General features: G+C 45.0%; 3 protein-coding genes and 2 long non-coding RNA genes across 5 annotated transcripts in view; 2 read left to right on the top strand and 3 right to left on the bottom strand.

Moving 5' to 3' along the window:
- Nucleotides 1-3612, top strand: part of LOC104953851 (elongation factor 1-alpha) — a gene marked incomplete in the record, with an annotated part of 5509 nt that extends 1897 nt beyond the window's left edge. Inside the window, 4 exon segments of the mRNA XM_010780882.1 lie at nucleotides 2229-2379; nucleotides 2470-2726; nucleotides 2828-3062; nucleotides 3172-3612. Coding sequence (XP_010779184.1) covers nucleotides 2229-2379; nucleotides 2470-2726; nucleotides 2828-3062; nucleotides 3172-3293 — 765 coding nt within the window.
- Nucleotides 1-7702, bottom strand: part of LOC104953858 (uncharacterized) — a 7826-nt gene extending 124 nt beyond the window's left edge. The window contains exon 1 of the long non-coding RNA XR_799266.1: nucleotides 7642-7702. This is a non-coding gene — a long non-coding RNA (uncharacterized lncRNA). The remainder of the gene's footprint in view (nucleotides 1-7641) is intronic.
- LOC104953866 (uncharacterized) overlaps nucleotides 1-9910 on the bottom strand; it is an 18861-nt gene extending 8951 nt beyond the window's left edge. The window contains exon 1 of the long non-coding RNA XR_799269.1: nucleotides 9612-9910. This is a non-coding gene — a long non-coding RNA (uncharacterized lncRNA). The remainder of the gene's footprint in view (nucleotides 1-9611) is intronic.
- Nucleotides 354-1482, bottom strand: LOC104953842 (elongation factor 1-alpha-like). Its single transcript, XM_010780871.1, has 3 exons — nucleotides 1277-1482; nucleotides 1037-1190; nucleotides 354-665 (listed from the first exon to the last, which is right to left on the bottom strand). Exons 1-3 carry the CDS (start codon nucleotides 1460-1462, stop codon nucleotides 370-372), a joined length of 636 nt encoding a protein of 211 aa, XP_010779173.1. The 5' UTR covers nucleotides 1463-1482; the 3' UTR covers nucleotides 354-369.
- eef1a1l2 (eukaryotic translation elongation factor 1 alpha 1, like 2) lies at nucleotides 3819-15183 on the top strand. Its single transcript, XM_010780902.1, has 8 exons — nucleotides 3819-3913; nucleotides 4871-5023; nucleotides 7281-7460; nucleotides 7547-7843; nucleotides 8572-8722; nucleotides 11395-11651; nucleotides 12576-12810; nucleotides 15036-15183. Exons 2-8 carry the CDS (start codon nucleotides 4880-4882, stop codon nucleotides 15158-15160), a joined length of 1389 nt encoding a protein of 462 aa, XP_010779204.1. The 5' UTR covers nucleotides 3819-3913; nucleotides 4871-4879; the 3' UTR covers nucleotides 15161-15183.
- The last annotated feature ends 3692 nt before the right edge of the window (nucleotides 15184-18875 follow it).

Below are 18875 nucleotides of genomic sequence, written 5' to 3'. Positions count from 1 at the left end.
GTTGACAGGGGTCGCCAGTCTCTATCTGGCACCGTTATTTTGGGGGTCGCGGGCTGAAAAGTTTGGGAACCCCTGGTCTAAGGGATAGTTAAAAGTAGATACCTGACATTTTGACCAATAAATAGAAGATATGTGGTGAAGGTTTAGGGTGTTGGGGTAGCGCCTCAAAATAAAAAAAATGTACACTGTTGAATGGTCTTTAAAATGTAGGTTTTAAAAAGAAAACTAATAACCAAGGAAGTATAATTCATTTCAACCTTTGCAGGGTGGAGTGGCTGAATCTGTACATTCAGTCCTTTTCAGTTTAATACAAAATACAGTTTCACTTAACGAGTCATTAAGAAGGAAAGAGGAAAAGGACGGTTAATATTACTTTATATCCCTTTTATTTAATTTCTTCAGACTCACCTGGGCAGTGAAGTTGTCAGCTCCCTTGGGTGGATCGTTCTTGCTGTCGCCAGCCACGAATCCACGGCGGATCTCTTTAATGGACACGTTCTTGACGTTAAACCCGACGTTGTCACCGGGCAAAGCCTCAGTCAGAGACTCGTGGTGCATCTCAACAGACTTCACCTCAGTGGTGAGCATAACAGGAGCAAAGGTGACGATCATACCAGGCTTCAGGGTACCGGTCTCAACCCGGCCCACGGGCACAGTTCCAATACCTGGGAGAGCAGACATTTTTTTTAAAATGGTCCTCTGTTCAATACAAAGAGAAAATAGTCTTAAAGGATTACTTTGCCAATTTTTGACCCGTTTTTGTATAGTTGCAATGCAGGCAATATATGCAAATGAACCGTGTTTGGCTTTCCTCCATGTTACTGTCGTCAGGGAGCTCTGGGCAGGGAGAGGTAAGCCAATCATATTTCCTTCCCCATTGCAACCCTACAAAGTAATCCATTAATTAGGAGAAGATTCATTGAAGTGTCAACTGCAATTTAAGTCTTTTGGGGCTGAGCTGCGGGAACTTAAGATTGCGGTCCATACCATGGAAAATGTACAAGTAGTTAAGATATCTGTGATAGTCCAAAGTTACCGCCAATTTTGTAGACGTCCTGCAGGGGCAGACGGAGGGGCTTGCCGGTGGGGCGGGATGGGGGCAGGATGGCATCGAGAGCCTCCAGCAGAGTGATTCCACTGCTATATCCCCACTCCTTACGCTCAACCTTCCATCCCTTGAACCATGTCATCTGAGGACAGATTCAAAAGAAAGATTTAGTTCCAAGTCTAATCCACCCTGTACACAAGTCAGGCACCTTAAAGTAACATTTCTCACCTTTTCACTGGCTTCCATCATGTTGTCTCCGTGCCATCCAGAGATGGGGACAAAGGCCACGGTGGCGGGGTTGAAGCCGATCTTCTTGATGTAAGTGCTCACTTCCTTGGCGATTTCTTCATAACGGGCCTGGCTGTAAGGGGGCTCGGTGGAGTCCCCTCTTGTTGTCTCCAATGGATTGTGCATTCAACACCGAGGGTCCAAAGCCCACCCTTCTTGATCCCGGCCCCCACATCACCCCCAGAGCCACAGCACACAGCCCGTCAGCCTGACACTATAGAGAAATGGGTCTTTATATTTTGAATATTTGGCACACTATGTTAAGACCAAATAATGGAATCTGTGTGTGTACCTTTTTCAAAAACTCATAACAACATGGCGCATAACCCTGTCGTGGTCTTTCGGCCTGCCGACGTGTGGCGACAGCAGACAGTTTCTGGGTTCCGTCCGTGTCAGTGTCTTTTGCGTGTCAGCTTGGTGTGTCCCCTACATTTAAAAGGCCCGACACACCAATGCTGACACCAACAAGATACTTCCACACAGCACGGACCTATTCGACGTGTCGTCCGCCTTCCGCTGTCTCTGGCGTCTTGGCCATTCGAGTGTCCGCACTGGAACATATCACCGCAGAAAGACCTTCAGCCCGAGCGGCCAAGAAGCACATATCGATCTGCGCATTTGCGTGAGTGCGCAATACTCTCCTTACCAGCATGGCCGGCTGGTAGTGGGTATTCGTATTTTTCAAGTATANGAGGACAGATTCAAAATAAATAATTAGTTCCAAGTCTAATCCAACCTGTACACAAGTCAAGCACCTTAAAGTAACATTTCTCACCTTTTCACTGGCTTCGGAAGCCAGTGAAAAGGTGAGAAATGTTACTTTAAGGTGCTTGACTTGTGTACAGGTTGGATTAGACTTGGAACTAATTATTTATTTTGAATCTGTCCTCAGATGACATGGTTCAAGGGATGGAAGGTTGAGCGTAAGGAGGGTAATGCCAGTGGAGTCACTCTGCTGGAGTCTCTCGATGCCATCCTCCCCCCGTCCCGCCCCACCGACAAGCCCCTCCGTCTGCCCCTGCAGGACGTCTACAAAATCGGCGGTATGAATGGAAAATTTTATTAGCAAAGGGAGTGCTGTAAGTTATAACTTCTTTTAAAGCTAGGTGACTTAACCCAATTATTTTACTCAGGTATTGGAACAGTACCTGTGGGTCGTGTTGAGACCGGTCTCCTGAAGCCCGGCATGGTCGTAACCTTTGCACCTGCTATGCTCACCACTGAGGTGAAGTCTGTGGAGATGCACCACGAGTCTCTCACTGAGGCTATGCCCGGTGACAATGTTGGTTTCAACATCAAGAACGTGTCCGTCAAGGAAATCCGTCGTGGATACGTGGCTGGCGACAGCAAGAACGACCCACCCAAGGGAGCCGACAACTTCAACGCCCAGGTTAGCATTTCACTTAAATGGCTTGATGGTCAAATAATGATAAAAATATATATATATTATATTTGCAATTTGGTAGAGCTCTAATGAAAATGTGTCCACAGGTCATCATCCTGAACCACCCTGGCCAGATCAACGCAGGTTACGCACCAGTGCTCGATTGCCACACAGCTCACATTGCCTGCAAGTTCACCGAGCTCATCGAAAAGATTGATCGTCGTTCTGGCAAGAAGATTGAGGATAGCCCCAAGTTTGTCAAGTCAGGAGACGCCGCCATTGTCAAAATGATCCCACAGAAGCCCATGGTTGTGGAGCCCTTCTCCAGCTACCCTCCCCTCGGTATGTATTTGAAATCCTGTTGTATACAAACTGAAAAATGTAAAAAATGAAGTCTACATTCTGTTTATGTGCACAATGCATTACTAATGTCGACAATCGTATATTCCAGGTCGTTTCGCCGTCCGTGACATGAGACAGACAGTGGCTGTTGGTGTCATCAAGGCTGTTGTGACCAAGGATGCTTCCGGAAAGACAACCAAGGCTGCAGAGAAGATCATCAAGAAGAAATGAATGGTCGTGCAGGACATCCAGCAACAAGAAGTGTGCCGGCAGCAGCGGGCCACTCCTTTCCCCCTGCCATGCCCTCACCCTATATCATCTTCTCTGTGGCAGATCTCGTTACTCAAGGACTGGCTTATGCTGATTAAAACCCATCGCAAAAGTTTTCGCAGGAAAAAGAACTAAATGGCATTGTCACTTACCTGAATCACATGACGGTGCCTCTTCTCAGTTAAGTTTAAGTTGGAAATGTTGTTCAAATGCCACAAATTTAATTGGAAAGAAAGCTGCTGGTAACTAATAAAAATAAATGTCTTTGAAAAAATTGAAATTGGCTTGTCTGCCCTTATTACATTATTGCAGGTGTTGTAGATTTCGGCTGCCTCTGTCTGTGGTGCAGCTGTTTTTGACCATGCTATCTCTGTCTAGTGATGCACTTGCCAGCCAATCTCCTCGTAGGAATTATGCCACCCCAGCCAATGGCATCCCTTATTTTAGTCTGACAGCAACAAGAGCATGCACAGCCCTCCCTCTCCCCTAGTTCAGTATAAAAACTCGGGACGGATCACATACGGTCCTTTTTTGCCTACCCTACACTCTATATCAGGGAACGTCTTATTTGCTGGGTACAGGTTGGTGACACATCTTTTAATAAAAGCTTTACTGTATGCATGTCTTTGAAAAAATAGCAAGTGTTATTACATAGCAGGGAATTTGGAGTCATGTATACAAGCTTGATCCATGGCCAATTGGTCTGTCCTACAATCTTGCTCAACCTATTATATAAAAATGTTATCCAGGTACATACAAACGGGGTTAACATGCCAGCTCACCTATGTAAATCTTATTCAAACCTTTATCATATGGTTAAACACATTTATTCGACTATTTGTCTAAAGGGGCTTAAGGCATTAGGTGTACAAACTCCCTAATTGGAAAACTTGAGCTCTAAAATTGTCGGATATCATTCTGCCAGTCATTGTAGTCTTTTCTGTTTAACGTCATGAACGCGCACACTGCTGTGTCGGGAGCGCGCATGCATCAGTCGGTAACATGGCGGCTCTGCGCTCGCGGCACAACATGGAGGCTGAGCAGCCGGCACCGAGCACATGGCGCGTGACTCATCCAGTGCCTTTCCGGTGGCGTGCACGAGACGGAACTGATTTGTTCATGTCAAACATCCTAACATCCGCACTGAACGCATTACTCGACGTTTAATCGCCCTACACAGTTATATTATGCTTCAATACGTAACGACTGACGAGCTAACGTTAGCTAACTGGTTTAATATGCCGCAGAGATGAACCATGAGACGTTAAAAAAAAAAAATTAAAATGCGTGATGTGTCCCTACCATAGGGTCCCTACTGACGCTACTCAGATGTTCAAACTTGCATAGATATGTACTGTAACTACTCACAATGTTAAATTATTCATAGTATCTTTTAATGACAGTTAAAGTCCAGCAGTTCACTATAAAGTTGGCTAATTTATCTCACAGCCAATGACCTCACAGTGCTGCTCATACCATAAGTCTGACATATATTGCATAGTAGAGTCAACATAACTGTTTCCCATGTTTATAACCAGTAAATCAAAATGGGAAAGGAAAAGTTCCACATCAACATCGTGGTCATTGGCCATGTCGACTCCGGCAAGTCCACCACCACCGGCCACCTGATCTATAAGTGCGGAGGAATCGACAAGAGAACCATCGAGAAGTTCGAGAAGGAAGCCGCTGAGGTTGGTTTGTTGAAACACATGCCTTGATTATATGTTGTCACTAAACAAAACATAGCAAATCACAGATCTTCTATCATCAGATATGTAAGGGAAACGGGTGTGGTGGTGGATGACACTGCTCCCTGGTATTGCTTGGTTTAAACTGCCACCTACTGTTTAAACCTTTACAGTCTGTCTATGGTTTAAAACACATGCACTGTCCCCAGTGGCGTAACAAGGTTGTGATTGCCCCCAGTGCAAATATTGTTTTGGGCCCCATCGCCCCAAACATAAGCGCACGCTGATGCACTCACACACGCACGGACATACACTCTCTCTTGTCCTTTCTCTTTTGAGCGCCGCTCTTGTGCTTTGGTTTGCTGTACATTATAAATGCAAGCTATTACATTTTGTATAATGCTGCCGAACTTGCTGCTGCTAGCTACAGTACAGTACAGGTTGATTAAACGGTTCGCTCGTCACGCAAGGTATCACATGATATGAAAGCAGGGCCGGTTCTAGCCAATTTGATGCCCTAGGCGAGATTTTAGCCCCCCCCCCCCCATAGAAAATACTTTGAGCACACAATTACTAGAGACTAGATCTGGGGGTGCAACTCTAAACACCCATATGAAAAAGATCGGTTTACATTTTAATAATCAAATAAGTGTGCCATATCCAATAACAAATAAATGTAACTTATTTCATTTTTGTTGTTCATTCATATCTTATTTTACCTAGTTAACATTTATTTAGTAATGCTTTTTTTTTTATCTCCAGTTTTAAACTATATTTTTGGTTTACTGTCCTACATTGGAATGATTTCAAACCTGTTTATCCCAATAATTATAAAGTGCCTTGGAAAATGTGTTTACATAAATTGTGATCAAAACCTTTGAGACCCACTGAGATAACTTTGACTAAAGTTAACTATCTAAACACTGAGAGAGTCCTTTACCTCACTGAGCTGTAGTTATCAGGCTCTCAGTCTGTCAGGAAAGAGCTCCCCTCCACCATTGTTGCAGAAACATCTTCTTTTTATATCAGTTAGCGCAGCTAGCACCAGATGCTAATAACAACAGCGCCCACTTATCGTACAGGGCAAATGAAAGGTGTAACCGGGGTGAAAAGGTTGTTACCTCTACTTAATTATGAATGTTGTTACATCAGAGCCGAAAATTAGGATGAGCCCCAACGGTCAAAAATGTTTTTTCCCCTCCCAGAGCTGCCAGCGCAGCGAACCACCCCCCCATTTGGCCAGGAAAGGGAGCATGGTTATTGGAGAGACAAATTACAAATTAATTTAGGTTGCTTGGTTTCTTTGAAGACTGCGTGAACTGGTCAATGTGGTTAAATATATATACAAAATTTAAAAAAATGTGCATGGGCCCCTGGCTGGCTCTGGGCCCCGGTGCATTGCACAAACTGCACCGTCTATAGTTACGCCACTGACTTTCCCCAATTACTGTAAGTATCAGTAATGTGTTGACATCTTGGCAAATATTACTTGCAAAGCTTTCATGGGTAATACAGCTATCTGAAAACTAGCCCCAAATGATCATTGAAATACGTATTTAGTATGCACATAATATTCTAATAGATACCAATTTATTAAAAACTGGAATTAAATCAATCTGAGCGATTTTATTCACTAAACTAGAGCGAAATCCCAAATGCAATGTTTAATCTACTGTATGTCAAGTTGTACGTTTAAATTTAGTTTAAACAGGTTTTGAATGAAGACATTGTTAAATGTTTAACCTTTTTTTAAGTGAATATTGTAAAAGAAAACAATGAGATGTGGTAGAGTTTAAAAGGAACATTGGAAAAGTATATGCTTCGAGAAAGGGGAGTCAGAATGAAAATTAGGAACAGGTAATAAACTTGAATAAATGTTACAAAATTGGCATTCAATTTTGGTGCTAATGTTTCCTATTATTTTTAATATTAAATGATATAAATCAGCAAACATACCAAATTATATTTTAGGAAAATACCTTTTATTTTTTTTTTATTTGATGCATTTTGCAATTTGGCATATCTTGTTTAATTAAGGAATAAAACATTTAATGGTCACCAAACAGAGGTATCAAAAAACAATCAAAATATGATATTGCTACTTTAAGTTAGTCTTGAATAATAACTGAATTACATCTGGTAATGACACTGAGCAACTTTTTTGAAAAACTTTATAGTTCAGTGTTGAACTTGTCTGGCTGATACCCACTTATATTTCATTATACATCCTGTTTTTTCTTTGTTGTTTTAACCACAACAGATGGGCAAGGGCTCCTTCAAGTACGCCTGGGTGTTGGACAAACTGAAGGCAGAGCGGGAGCGTGGTATCACCATCGACATCGCTCTGTGGAAGTTTGAGACTGCCAAGTACTACGTGACCATCATTGATGCCCCTGGACACAGGGATTTCATCAAGAACATGATCACTGGTACCTCTCAGGTGAAGTAGACACACTTTTCAATGTTGTCTCAATTGGTTATACTATTTGTATGTACACGCATTTTTTACAAGGCCTCCCTCTTCAGGCTGACTGCGCTGTGCTGATCGTTGCTGCCGGTGTTGGTGAGTTTGAGGCCGGTATCTCCAAGAACGGCCAGACCCGTGAGCACGCCCTGCTGGCCTACACCCTCGGTGTCAAGCAGCTCATCGTAGGAGTCAACAAGATGGACTCTACCGAGCCCCCTTACAGCCAGAAGCGCTATGAGGAGATCACTAAGGAAGTGAGCACTTACATCAAGAAGATCGGCTACAACCCAGCCACGGTCAGCTTCGTCCCAATCTCTGGATGGCACGGAGACAACATGCTGGAGGCCAGTGAAAAGGTGAGGAACATACAAAGCTCAAGTTGTCTGGTTGGTAGGTGGACAACTTGTCTCACGTCAACTTACTTTAAATTATTCCATCACACATCTGTGACACTAACTCAGATTTATATAATTTATGCCTAAAGGTAATAAAGGGGATACCTCTTATAGTGATCAAGGTTATACTGTAGAATTAACCCACTTTTATGGGTCGAAAAGCTTGTGACAAAATCATGTCTATACCAATGCTGTCTAAATTATATCATAATGGGTTTGAATTTATGTATATTATATTATTACTCGTTTATTTTTAGGCCAGTTAAAATTATACTATTGGAGCTTTAACCTTACTATAATTGATCTGAGGTAAAACTATATTATACAGTACTGTAGTATATTATTCTATATTTGAAATATCCACAGTACAGTAATTTAATTTGTTCTAGTTTGAGAAATGTTTGAACCACAAATAATAAAAGTCAGTAAATAGCGGTGCTTTGTATTTAGGTAATAAATATACATTTTTCAATGAGATGGTAATTTGCATGAGAAATAAATAAAAAGCAAAAATTTGGTTATAATAATTACCCTCTTAAAATGATGGATTTCCCCCGGACACACGTAGTCACTATGAGAAGTTTCAACTATATGCCTTAGATTATTTATTTATTTTTTACCAAAAATAATCCTTTATTTAGACTCTTCCTGTCTTTTTGCCTCTCTCTCTGGGCACCCTCCATTTTTAGATGAGCTGGTTTAAGGGCTGGAAGGTCGAGCGTAAGGAGGGCGGGGCCAGTGGCACCACGTTGCTGGAGGCTCTGGACTCCATCCTGCCCCCCGCCCGCCCCACAGACAAGCCCCTGCGTCTGCCCCTGCAGGACGTCTACAAAATTGGCGGTAAGGAGTGTGATTTCATTACAGGTTACAGTTAAGAAGGCAACATTATGTCATAGAAAGGCACACTACTTTCTCATAACTACCCATTAACAAAAACAGACTAGCCTCATATAACACTTTAAAGCCCCTTCAAATGTGCACTGTAACTGTACGTAAATGTGATTTAACATGTCGATCTCATGTGTGAATATGAACACAACAAGTAAGCCGATTGATGGTAAAAGAGTTTTAAAAAATAACGCTTCAATCGCTATTATATACCAATCAGCACTCTTTCTCTAGTTTATGAATATCCAATCAGAACCTTTATCATAGAGCATCTGAGCTAATGACATCCCCTCATTGGGTCTTTTGGACATTATAAAATATGCAGCACCATTTTCTTTGCAATTAATGAAATAGATAAGAAGTATTTGATAAGGGGCAGAATGAGCCTCGCTGCTTCCAACAATGATCACAAAGAGAGGGAAAAAAGGGATTTTTAAACGTCACTGCGACAGAGCAGAAAGCACTCCTCTTCCTCTTTACCATTGGCTTCCTGCTCACTGCACTTTTCCAGGAGTCACCACTCCTACCTACGTTCTAAATATCTCCAAACATCAAGGGAGCATTAAGGCTCTGTAACCATTTCATGTCTGAATGAAGCAGGAAGTGACATTTATGCACAGACATTGCCCGAATGTCAAAAAAGGCATTCATTCAACAGACTGCAGTGTCACACTTTTCTATCTGAAAAGGGTTTCATTTACCTATCAAAACAAAACACAGAGCTTCGCAACCAACATTTGTACATACGAGTCAATGCTAACTTAAATAAAAGGAGATCTGGACTGAAACCCGGCTGCAAAAAATCCAACCAAACAAAGAAGAACAGAGAAAAGTTGCTTACCTGAGTGTGGCACCATCAACAGTAACAGCAGCAGCAGCTTGTGGTGAAATTGGAGACTCTTGAGTGAGCTGTCACAACCTAGATCCAGCCTCTGATATCTGCTCTGTGGGAGTGGATCCAGACAGCTAAGACAGGCCTATCACAGAGATGAAACTGGATCTTTTGGATAGTATCTGTGTATAATTAAAATACTCCTTCACCTTGGATGTTTTAACACTGTTGTTAATTTACTCTATTCTGTGCCAGAGAAATACTGACTTGGTGTTCATTTAGTCAGCTTTCTTTTAATTTAGTCTTAGTCCTGGGTCAAATGTCTCCGGTAGTTTTTTATAGTTTTTGGTCCACCTTTATACATTTTTTAGGATCGAGTGTTAGTTGACTACAAGTCTGGGAATGGAGCGGAAACGGTTTTGGTTTTAGTCAATGAGAACTCTGGACAAGCCTTTTCTTGTTGATTATATTGAGAAATGCAGCCCATGAGCCAATATATAACCATGTCTCTGTGTCTGGGTCACTGGTGTTAAAGTCTCCCGACTGTTCTTAATGTTTGCTGCCTGTGTAGTGCATAGACTGTTTAAATAATGGATGTAGTTCTGATGTGGCACTCAACAGCACAAGAAACGATGAATGCAAACATTAGAAATATTTTTTCTCCAACATAATCTGCTGTTCTGACTTTTTAATTTTTTTAATAAATTGTCCATCTTTCCTCTTTTTCTGTCAACAATATTGCATGTTGATATGGTCACAGTTAGGCCTAATGACTTTGGCAAATGTGTTCATAAAATTTTTGTGGATAACTAATCATAGCAATTTGTTTATGAAGTTATAACAGCCTAACAGAGGCTTTTTCACTACATTTTCGATTTTTTTCTTTGCTGTCAAAAATATTCCATGTAGATATGGTCACAGTTTGGATTTTATGACATTTTTGCTGTTTGACATCGACTCTTATTACCCACCAAAATAGTTTGTTGGATAACATATTTGGAGATTACTAGTCATAGTTATTTGTTAATTAAGTTAATAGTGTTTAGCATCTGTGTTCGGGCGGACACGATGACACCCTATCCGTTTTTAAGAGTGCGCTTAAGACCTTCCTTTTTGATAAAGCTTATAGTTAGGGCTGATTAGATTCAGCCCTTAGTTTTGCTGCTATAAGCTTAGACTGTCGGGGGACACCTTCTTCCTTCTCTCTGTCTCTGTGTACTCTCATGTTCCGAATAACCCAGCTTCCCCCAAATTTATTTTTGGTGTTTATTTACGCTGGGATCCTGAGTCGTGGCTGATCCTGTTGCTGTGGTCCTGGATCATAATTCCTGGATGGATATCCTCGTGGATTCATCTTCTTATTATACACACATGCATTTCCAAACATTTGGACTACCTATGTTGTAAATGTATTATCTTTTCGATTTACACACGGCATCTATTGCACGTCTGTCCGTCCTGGGAGAGGGATCCCTCCTCTGTTGCTCTCCCTGAGGTTTCTCCCATTTTTCCCTTTAAACTGTGGGGTTTCTCTGGAAGTTTTTCCTTGTACGATGTGAGGGTCTAAGGACAGAGGGTGTCGTATTGTCATACTGATATTCTGCACAAACTGTGAAGTCCACTGAGACAAATGTAAAATGTGTGATATTGGGCTATATAAATAAACATTGATAAAACCAGGATCATTGATTGAACTAAATCACAGCTCACACTCTTGCATCCAAAGATTCAGCTTATTCTAATGCAAGTTATTTTACTTTGGAGGAAACTGAAACGTCCCCTGCTCTCCCAGGTATTGGAACAGTACCCGTAGGCCGTGTGGAGACCGGCATCCTGAAGCCCGGCATGATCGTCACCTTTGCGCCCCCCAACCTGACCACTGAGGTGAAGTCTGTGGAGATGCACCACGAGACTCTCACTGAAGCTCTCCCTGGTGATAACGTTGGCTTCAACATCAAAAACGTGTCCGTCAAGGAAATCCGCCGTGGAAACGTGGCTGGAGACAGCAAGAACGACCCACCCATGGCCGCAGACAACTTCACCGCCCAAGTGAGTGTTCGTTTTTACATAAATTGAACTCATATTACGTAAATATACTCATATTTATCCCCAAGTGAGTTATTCGTTTAATATACAGTTTAAAGAGACAGTGACAAAGCAGAATAACAGACATTTCTTGCCTGATGTCAGAAAGAATTGTCAGCCCAGAGTAGAGGGCGTATTCAAAGTTCTGGACCCAGTCAAAGACATTTCTTGAAATGTGCCAATTCTCATGGCAGATTTAGATTACACTCTCTAGGCAGATGTTATGACAGCAAAAAAAATACAAATCAAGCATGTGGATTTTTTACAAAATCCTTACTATTAATAAAATGTACATACATACTCCCCTCATCAAGTCACGATAATAAGAGTGTGCTGAAGACGTTCCTGTTTTAAGAAAGCATAACGTTAAAGCTGCTTCAAGATTACTCTATGTTTATCCTCCTGAGTCCTACATCTTATGGTATTTTATTTATTATTTGTATTTTATTTGGTTTTATTTTTATCTATTTTATTTGTATTTCACGTTCTACTTTGTCTTTTTATTATTTTCTTGTAATATTATTTAGCTCCTAACACTGTCATCTATGTTTGTTAACCTGCAAAGCCCACTGAGACAAACATATTTTGTGATATTGGGCTATATAAATATACACTTTGCATGAACTCTTTGTGGAAGCGTTTAAAACAACCCAAATTGTTGGTCGTAAACTGAGTGGGATGCTAAGTTTTAAATCTAGCTAATCGTAACGTGAAGGTGTACTTAACCAATTTTGGTGAAAAGATGTATATCCCCTATATTTATGCATCATAATGTACATTGAACCAGACTACTTAGTGACACTGTTATAGTGGACAGTCTATCTTCATCCACTCTTCTTGGAGAACAGCTCATTGGATGTGTCTCCTTTAACCTCTGTCCCTCTGCAGGTCATCATCCTGAACCACCCCGGGCAGATCTCCCAGGGTTACGCCCCCGTGCTGGACTGCCACACCTCTCACATTGCCTGCAAGTTCAGCGAGCTCAAGGAGAAGATCGACCGTCGATCCGGCAAGAAGCTTGAGGACAACCCCAAGGCTCTGAAGTCTGGAGACGCCGCCATCATCACCATGGTGCCTGGAAAACCTATGTGTGTTGAGAGCTTCTCCCAGTATCCGCCTCTGGGTGAGTGACTCACTCCTATGATTCCTCGATGTATACATGGTTATCAATGCAGACATTTTGCCGCCCCTGTAGCTGCTTACGTCAATGACGGTTACACCCTAACAGATGTTAAGGACCTGCAGAACGGGTCACACATGCTACAACAATTCAAAACTTCACTGTGAGACAAGGTCTAATTAAAGCTGCAAATGGCTGAGTATAAAACCTCAGCAGCTTTATAGAAGCCAACTCCATGTCAGCTCTTACGACCTGCATTTCCGTCTATTAGTTTTTAATGTGCATTTCCTATTTACACATAAAACAAACTGAAGGGAAATGCTGAAATATAGGAAAAGAATAATTCAAAGTTTTTCTTCTAAAAATGTTTGGTACTTTGTCTGAGGTGGAAAAGTGGGTGTAGGCTATTGACAAAAGCAAAAGTGTGAAGGAAACATATTAACCATCCACTTAAAGGTGGGGTAGGTAATTCACTTCAGAAACACTTTTTGTTATATTCCATGGAATGCTCTGAATCCATTAAATGCTTTGACAATAAATACAAAAATGTCATCTGTGGAAGCCGTAGTACTGTAAAAAGCACGACCAATCATTTTAGCCGGCCCGGCTAAAATAAATGGATGGCCTACCTGCCTGTCAGCCTTCCATCTCGTGCACAAACTTATCTCGTATTCTCATTGGTCATGTGCGCGTTTGTGTGTGTTGGAGGAGTTTCTCCATTCTTACCTACCCTACCTTTAAGCTTCAGAATCTCTCAGAGACTAAAGATCTTCCACTTATTACTCCACACAGATCTATTATGTTACCTTCCTAAAATAGTACATAGAATTTGAATCGTGCCCTCCTCCTCTACAATGGTATAATGCTTCTCTGACTGGAGGAGAACCGCCATCTACTTTTCTCAATGAACCAACTCCTAGTCTCATTACAGCGGTCAATGAGAACAAGCAATTGCCAATATCTCTTATATTTATGTATGCTTCCTCCCTAACATTAAAAAAAAGGACAGACAGACCGAGACAAGCTTGGGAACATAGTGGAGCAATTTGCAGCTATAAAGCCAATTATTTCCCCCAGGAGCTGGTGAAGACCGAAAACAGAGAAAAAATTCAGTAAATACTTACCATTCATCAGGTGGACAGAAACACAACATCTATGATGAACTATTGTACACATTTTTACTATATCATCGTTTTGTTAGATGTTGTGCTGTAGAGGTTGTTTCCAAGTAGAAAAGCTTGAAATGCCTTCATGCACTCCAAGAAGTCTGACAGTCACTCAGAATCATGTTTGGAAGATTATTTGGATAAAGAGGTTGAATTGGCTCCTGTCACTTACAGTATTTCAGTATCACTATAATAAGGGAAAGACATTACGTTTTCTATAAGATTTGAATAATTGTTCAATCAATCATAATTGACATGGTTGAAGAGTAAGGAAATCATAAAAAATGTGCCTCCTTAGTACATATGCACAAGAATAGAGATTAACAGTTCCCAACCCTTTATTTTAAACAAATGTTATGATGCAGAATCTACGATTTTTGGAACGCATTAATACAAGTTCAGGGCATACATTGAAATTATATTGCTGTTCTGACTGTTTACCTTTATCATACTTTTCTACTGGCACTTTTGTGTTTACCTTTATTATAGTATGTTATGTTTATGGGAAGTTTTGGGGCCAAAGACTATATTTAGTACGATAAAGAAATGTTTTTGCTATATTGCAATATCTAAGAGAACAGCTTTATCAATCGTCAAAGTCACCACCCCGTAAATGGGCCCTATTAGGCTTTTTTGAGTTTTATTTTCCTGTAGTGTGTTATTACGGTTTTCGGTACAGGTAAATGTTCTGCAAAGGCTCCAGAGGGACTTTCTCCCTCACACTCCCCAATCCCCTGAAACGCCTCAATTGGACTCCTTTTTACTTCCGTAACATAATGGAATCACTATGCAACACTCACTCTTCTATTGGCTGGTGCTCCAACACATTGCACATGATAGACTATGGGGCGGGACATCTCTAAACGGTTGACCAATCACAACAGAGCCTGCCAGCTAGTTTTTTTCTTAGCTATAATGAAATAGACGGAAAAAACCCACAAATGTTTAAAGACTAATTATTTAAAAAAAAAGTTGAATAAACATAGATAGGATGGCATCTTTTCGGCCTCTCATTGCCTCCTCCTTTTTGTCTCTTTTCTCATATCCACCTTCTCCTCTCAGGTCGTTTTGCTGTGCGTGACATGAGGCAGACTGTTGCCGTTGGTGTCATCAAGTCTGTGGACAAGAAGCTCCCCTCCGGCGGAAAGGTCACCAAGTCTGCACAGAAGGCCGACAAGAAGAAATGAATTTTCTTGCAGGACGTCCGACAAAGAGTCACGTCTCAGCAGCAGCGGCCCACCCCGTCCCTTCCTCCCTGCCCCCTTGCGCCGTCTGCTCTGAGACAGAGCTCTCTACTAAAGGAATGGCTTATGCTGATTAAAACCCATCGTAAAAGTTTCCGCAGGAAAGGAAGGTTTTGGCCTTTTTAGGAGAATCTATGATCATAATTAAGTTGAAACCAAAACAATAAAAATCTTAAACATTGCCAAATGAAGACGTTTCTTTTGTGTTTCATTGCATTTCCTTTACGTAAAATATTTCCCGCTTCTACTGCAGATTATTATTCTTGCAGGCGTGGTTATTGATAAAAACATAACAAACTGTCACGATCTGTCTGTGTTGTGTTTTGTCTTGTCTTTTTCTGATTTTGGTTTCCTGTTTTATTTGGAAAAGTGTTCACCCCCTGTCTTGCCTGTTGCTTTCTGTCTGTTTTCCCTCCTACCTGATTACCCGATTGTGTTCACCTGGTGCCCCTGGGTTTTCTCCTCCCTCCTCACCTGTCTCTTGTTTGTTTGATTAGTCCTGTGTGCATTTAGGTTCTGTGTTTTCTGTTAGTCTTTGTGAGTTCCTTGTTTGTCTTTGACTGTGTCTCGGGGTAGTGTTCTGTTTTTGACATTTTGGCCTTGGAATAAAGGTATTTTTCTTTGAAATCTGCATTTGGGTCCTGCCTGCTTCACTCAACCCTGACAGAAGGAACTCAACAAGGATGGGCCCAGCAGATTATTTTGAGCTAGAATTACTCAGTTTTTCCTTTTCTTTGGCTGGCTGCTCTGATAAGTGGAGGGGAGTGTCCGGTGTTCAGCAGCGAGAGGCTGCTCTGAATGAGGCGCACCAGATGGCTATGGAGAAACCAGGTTTAGTGAAATTCTTACCTGGCTGGATTTTGGACTTCCTCTCGGTGTGTGATTCCCGGCCTGCTAGCCCCAGGCATGTTAGCTCCCTGCCTTCCCAACTCCCAACCTGACACCATACGCCTCGGTGTGTTCCGTCTGGAGTCGGCCTCTGCTTCTTCCCCAGTTCCTGCTCCTGTCCGGGAGCCGTTCTCTGGAGCTCGTCTGGCTTTTGGAGGTCCACGGAGCCTCCAGGGGGCTCCTGGGAGGGGGCGTCGCAGGTCCAGGCTGGCAGCCCCAAGAGCCATAGTTCCGGCCCTAGTTCTGGCCCCAGCAGCCATGGTTCCAGCCTCAGTTCTGGCCCCAGCAGCCATGGTTCCAGCCCCAGTTCTGGCCCCAGCAGCCCCAGTTCCGGCCCCAGCAGCCATGGTTCCAGCCTCAGTTCCGGCCCCAGCAGCCATGGTTCCAGCCTCAGTTCCGGCCCCAGCAGCCATGGTTCCAGCCCCAGTTCTGGCCCCAGCAGCCATGGTTCCAGCCCCAGTTCTGGCCCCAGCAGCTATGGTTCCGGCCCCAGTTCCGGCCCCAGTTCTGGCCCCAGCAGCTATGGTTCCGGCCCCAGTTCCGGCCCCAGCAGCCATAGTTCCGGCTTCAATTCCGACTCCAGTACCGGCCCCAGCAGCCATGGTTCCGGCTTCAATTCCGGCTCCAGTTCCGACTCCAGTGCCGGCCCCAGCAGCCATGGTTCCGGCTTCAATTCCGACTCCAGTGCCGGCCCAGCAGCTATGATTCTGGCTCACGTTCCGGCTCTTCGGCCCACTCCAGCTCCTCGTGTCCTGTCGGTGTTCCGGCCCACTCCAGCTCCTCGTGTCCTGTCGGTGTTCCGGCCCACTCCAGCTCCCCGTGTCCTGTTGGAGGTCCCGCCGTCACCTGTTCCGCCGGGGGTCCTGCCGACACCAGATCCTGTTCCGTTGGGGGTCCCGCCGACTACTCTCCTGCCGGGGGTCCTGCCAACCCTATGTCCTGTCCCGTTGGGGGTCCCGCCGACTACTCTCCTGCCTGGGGTCCAGCCAACCCTATGTCCTGTCCCGTTGGGGGTCCCGCCGTCTACTCTTCTACCTGGGGTCCTGCCAACCCTATGTCCTGTGCCGTTGGAGGTTCCGCTGGGGGTCCTGCCAACCCTGTGTCCTGTCCCGTTGGGGGTCCCGCCGACTACTCTCCTGCCGGGGGTCCAGCCAACCCTATGTCCTGTCCCGTTGGCGGTCCCGCTGACGACTCTTCTGCCGGGGGTCCTGCCAACCCTGTGTCCTGTTCCGTTGGGGGTCCCACCGACTACTCTTCTGCCGGGGGTCCTGCAAACCCTATGTCCTGTCCCGTTGGGGGTCCCGCCGACTACTCTGCCGGGGGTCCTGCCAACCCTATGTCCTGTCCCGTTGGGGGTCCCGCCGACTACTCTTCGGCCGGGGGTCCTGCCAACCCTACGTCCCGTGCCGTTGGAGGCCCCGCCGACGATTCTTCTGCCGGGGGTCCTGCCAATCCTATGTCCTGTTCTGTTTGAGGTTCCGCTGGGGGTCCTGCCAGCTCCATGTCCTGTCCCGTTGGGGGTCCCGCTGACTACTCTCCCGATCTGGGGGTCCTGCCAACCCTATGTCCTGTCCCGTTGGGGGTCCCGCCGACTACTCTCCTGCCGGGGGTCCTGCCAACCCTATGTCCTGTGCCGGTGAAGGTTCCGCTGGGGGTCCTGCCAGCTCCATGTTCAGTCCCGATGGAGGTCCCGCCGACTACTCTTCTGCCGGGGGTCCTGCCAATCCTATGTCCTGTCCCGTTGGGGGTCCCGCCGACTACTTTCCTGCCGGGGGTCCTGCCAACTTCATGTCCTACCAACCAAATGTCCTGTGCCGTTGGAGTTTCCGCTGGGGGTCCTGCCAACTCTATGTCCTGTCCGTTGGGGGTCCCGCCGACAACTCTTCCGCTGGGGGTCCTGCCAACTCCATGTCCTGTCCCGTTGGGGGTCCCGCCAACTACTCTTTTGCCGGGGGTCCAGCCAACCCTATGTCCTGTCCCGTTGGGGGTCCCGCCGACTACTCTTCTGCCGGGGGTCCTGCCAACCCTATGTCCTTTGCCATTGGAGGTTCCGCTGGTGGTCCTGCCAGCTCCATGTCCAGTCCCGTTGGAGGTCCCGCCGACTACTCTCCTGCCGGGGGTCCTGCCAATCCTATGTCCTGTTCCTCTGGGGGTCCCACCGACAACTCTTCTGCCGGGGGTCCTGCCAACCCTTTGTCCTGTTCCGTTGGAGGCCCCGCCATCTCCTGTCTTGCCGGGGGTCCTGCCAACTCCTGGTCCTGTTCCGTTTGGGGTTCTGCCGACAACTCTTCTGCCGGGGGTACTTCCAACTCCTTGTCCTGTTCCGTTGGAGTCCCCGCCATCTCGCCGGGGGTCCTGCCAACTCCTGGTCCTCTTCCGTGGGGGATCCTGCCGAGGCCTGTCCCACCGGCTCCGGTTCCTGTTCGGCCGACACCAGGTCCTGCCCGGCCTCCGGAGCTGTCTGGTCTTCGCCCTCGAGCCCGGCCCCCTGAGAGCCGCGGTCTTCGCCCCCGGGCCCGGCCCCCTGACTCTTCCTGCCTTGCCCCCGGGCCGTCCGCCCGAGACCCCATCCTTGATCTCTGCCTTGCCCCCGGGCCGTCTGCCCGAGAACCCTTCCGGGTCCTCCGCTGTGCCCCTGGGCTGTCAGCCCAAACCTGTCCTCCAGACCCCCTCCACCCACCCTGTTGGCCCTAGTTTTGTGGTTTTTAGGTTCTGTGTTTTCTGTTAGTCTTTGTGAATTCCTTGTTGTTGTTTGACTGTGTTCTCAGGG

This window comes from Notothenia coriiceps, unplaced genomic scaffold (assembly GCF_000735185.1).
Source record: "Notothenia coriiceps isolate Sejong01 unplaced genomic scaffold, NC01 NC01_scaffold00000491, whole genome shotgun sequence".
Classification (NCBI taxonomy): domain Eukaryota; kingdom Metazoa; phylum Chordata; class Actinopteri; order Perciformes; family Nototheniidae; genus Notothenia; species Notothenia coriiceps.
This window is presented reverse-complemented; position numbering and strand designations above follow the sequence as displayed.

Coding starts and splice junctions, on each gene's coding strand:
- LOC104953842 (XM_010780871.1), bottom strand. CDS start 1,462: ATGCACAATCCATTGGAGACAACAAGAGGGGACTCCACCGAGCCCCCT. Junction 1,191..1,276: donor TGATGGAAGCCAGTGAAAAG/GTGAGAAATGTT, acceptor ATCTGTCCTCAG/ATGACATGGTTCAAGGGATG. Junction 666..1,036: donor GGACGTCTACAAAATTGGCG/GTAACTTTGGAC, acceptor CTGCTCTCCCAG/GTATTGGAACTGTGCCCGTG.
- eef1a1l2 (XM_010780902.1), top strand. CDS start 4,880: ATGGGAAAGGAAAAGTTCCACATCAACATCGTGGTCATTGGCCATGTC. Junction 11,652..12,575: donor CAGACAACTTCACCGCCCAA/GTGAGTGTTCGT, acceptor GTCCCTCTGCAG/GTCATCATCCTGAACCACCC. Junction 12,811..15,035: donor CTCCCAGTATCCGCCTCTGG/GTGAGTGACTCA, acceptor TTCTCCTCTCAG/GTCGTTTTGCTGTGCGTGAC.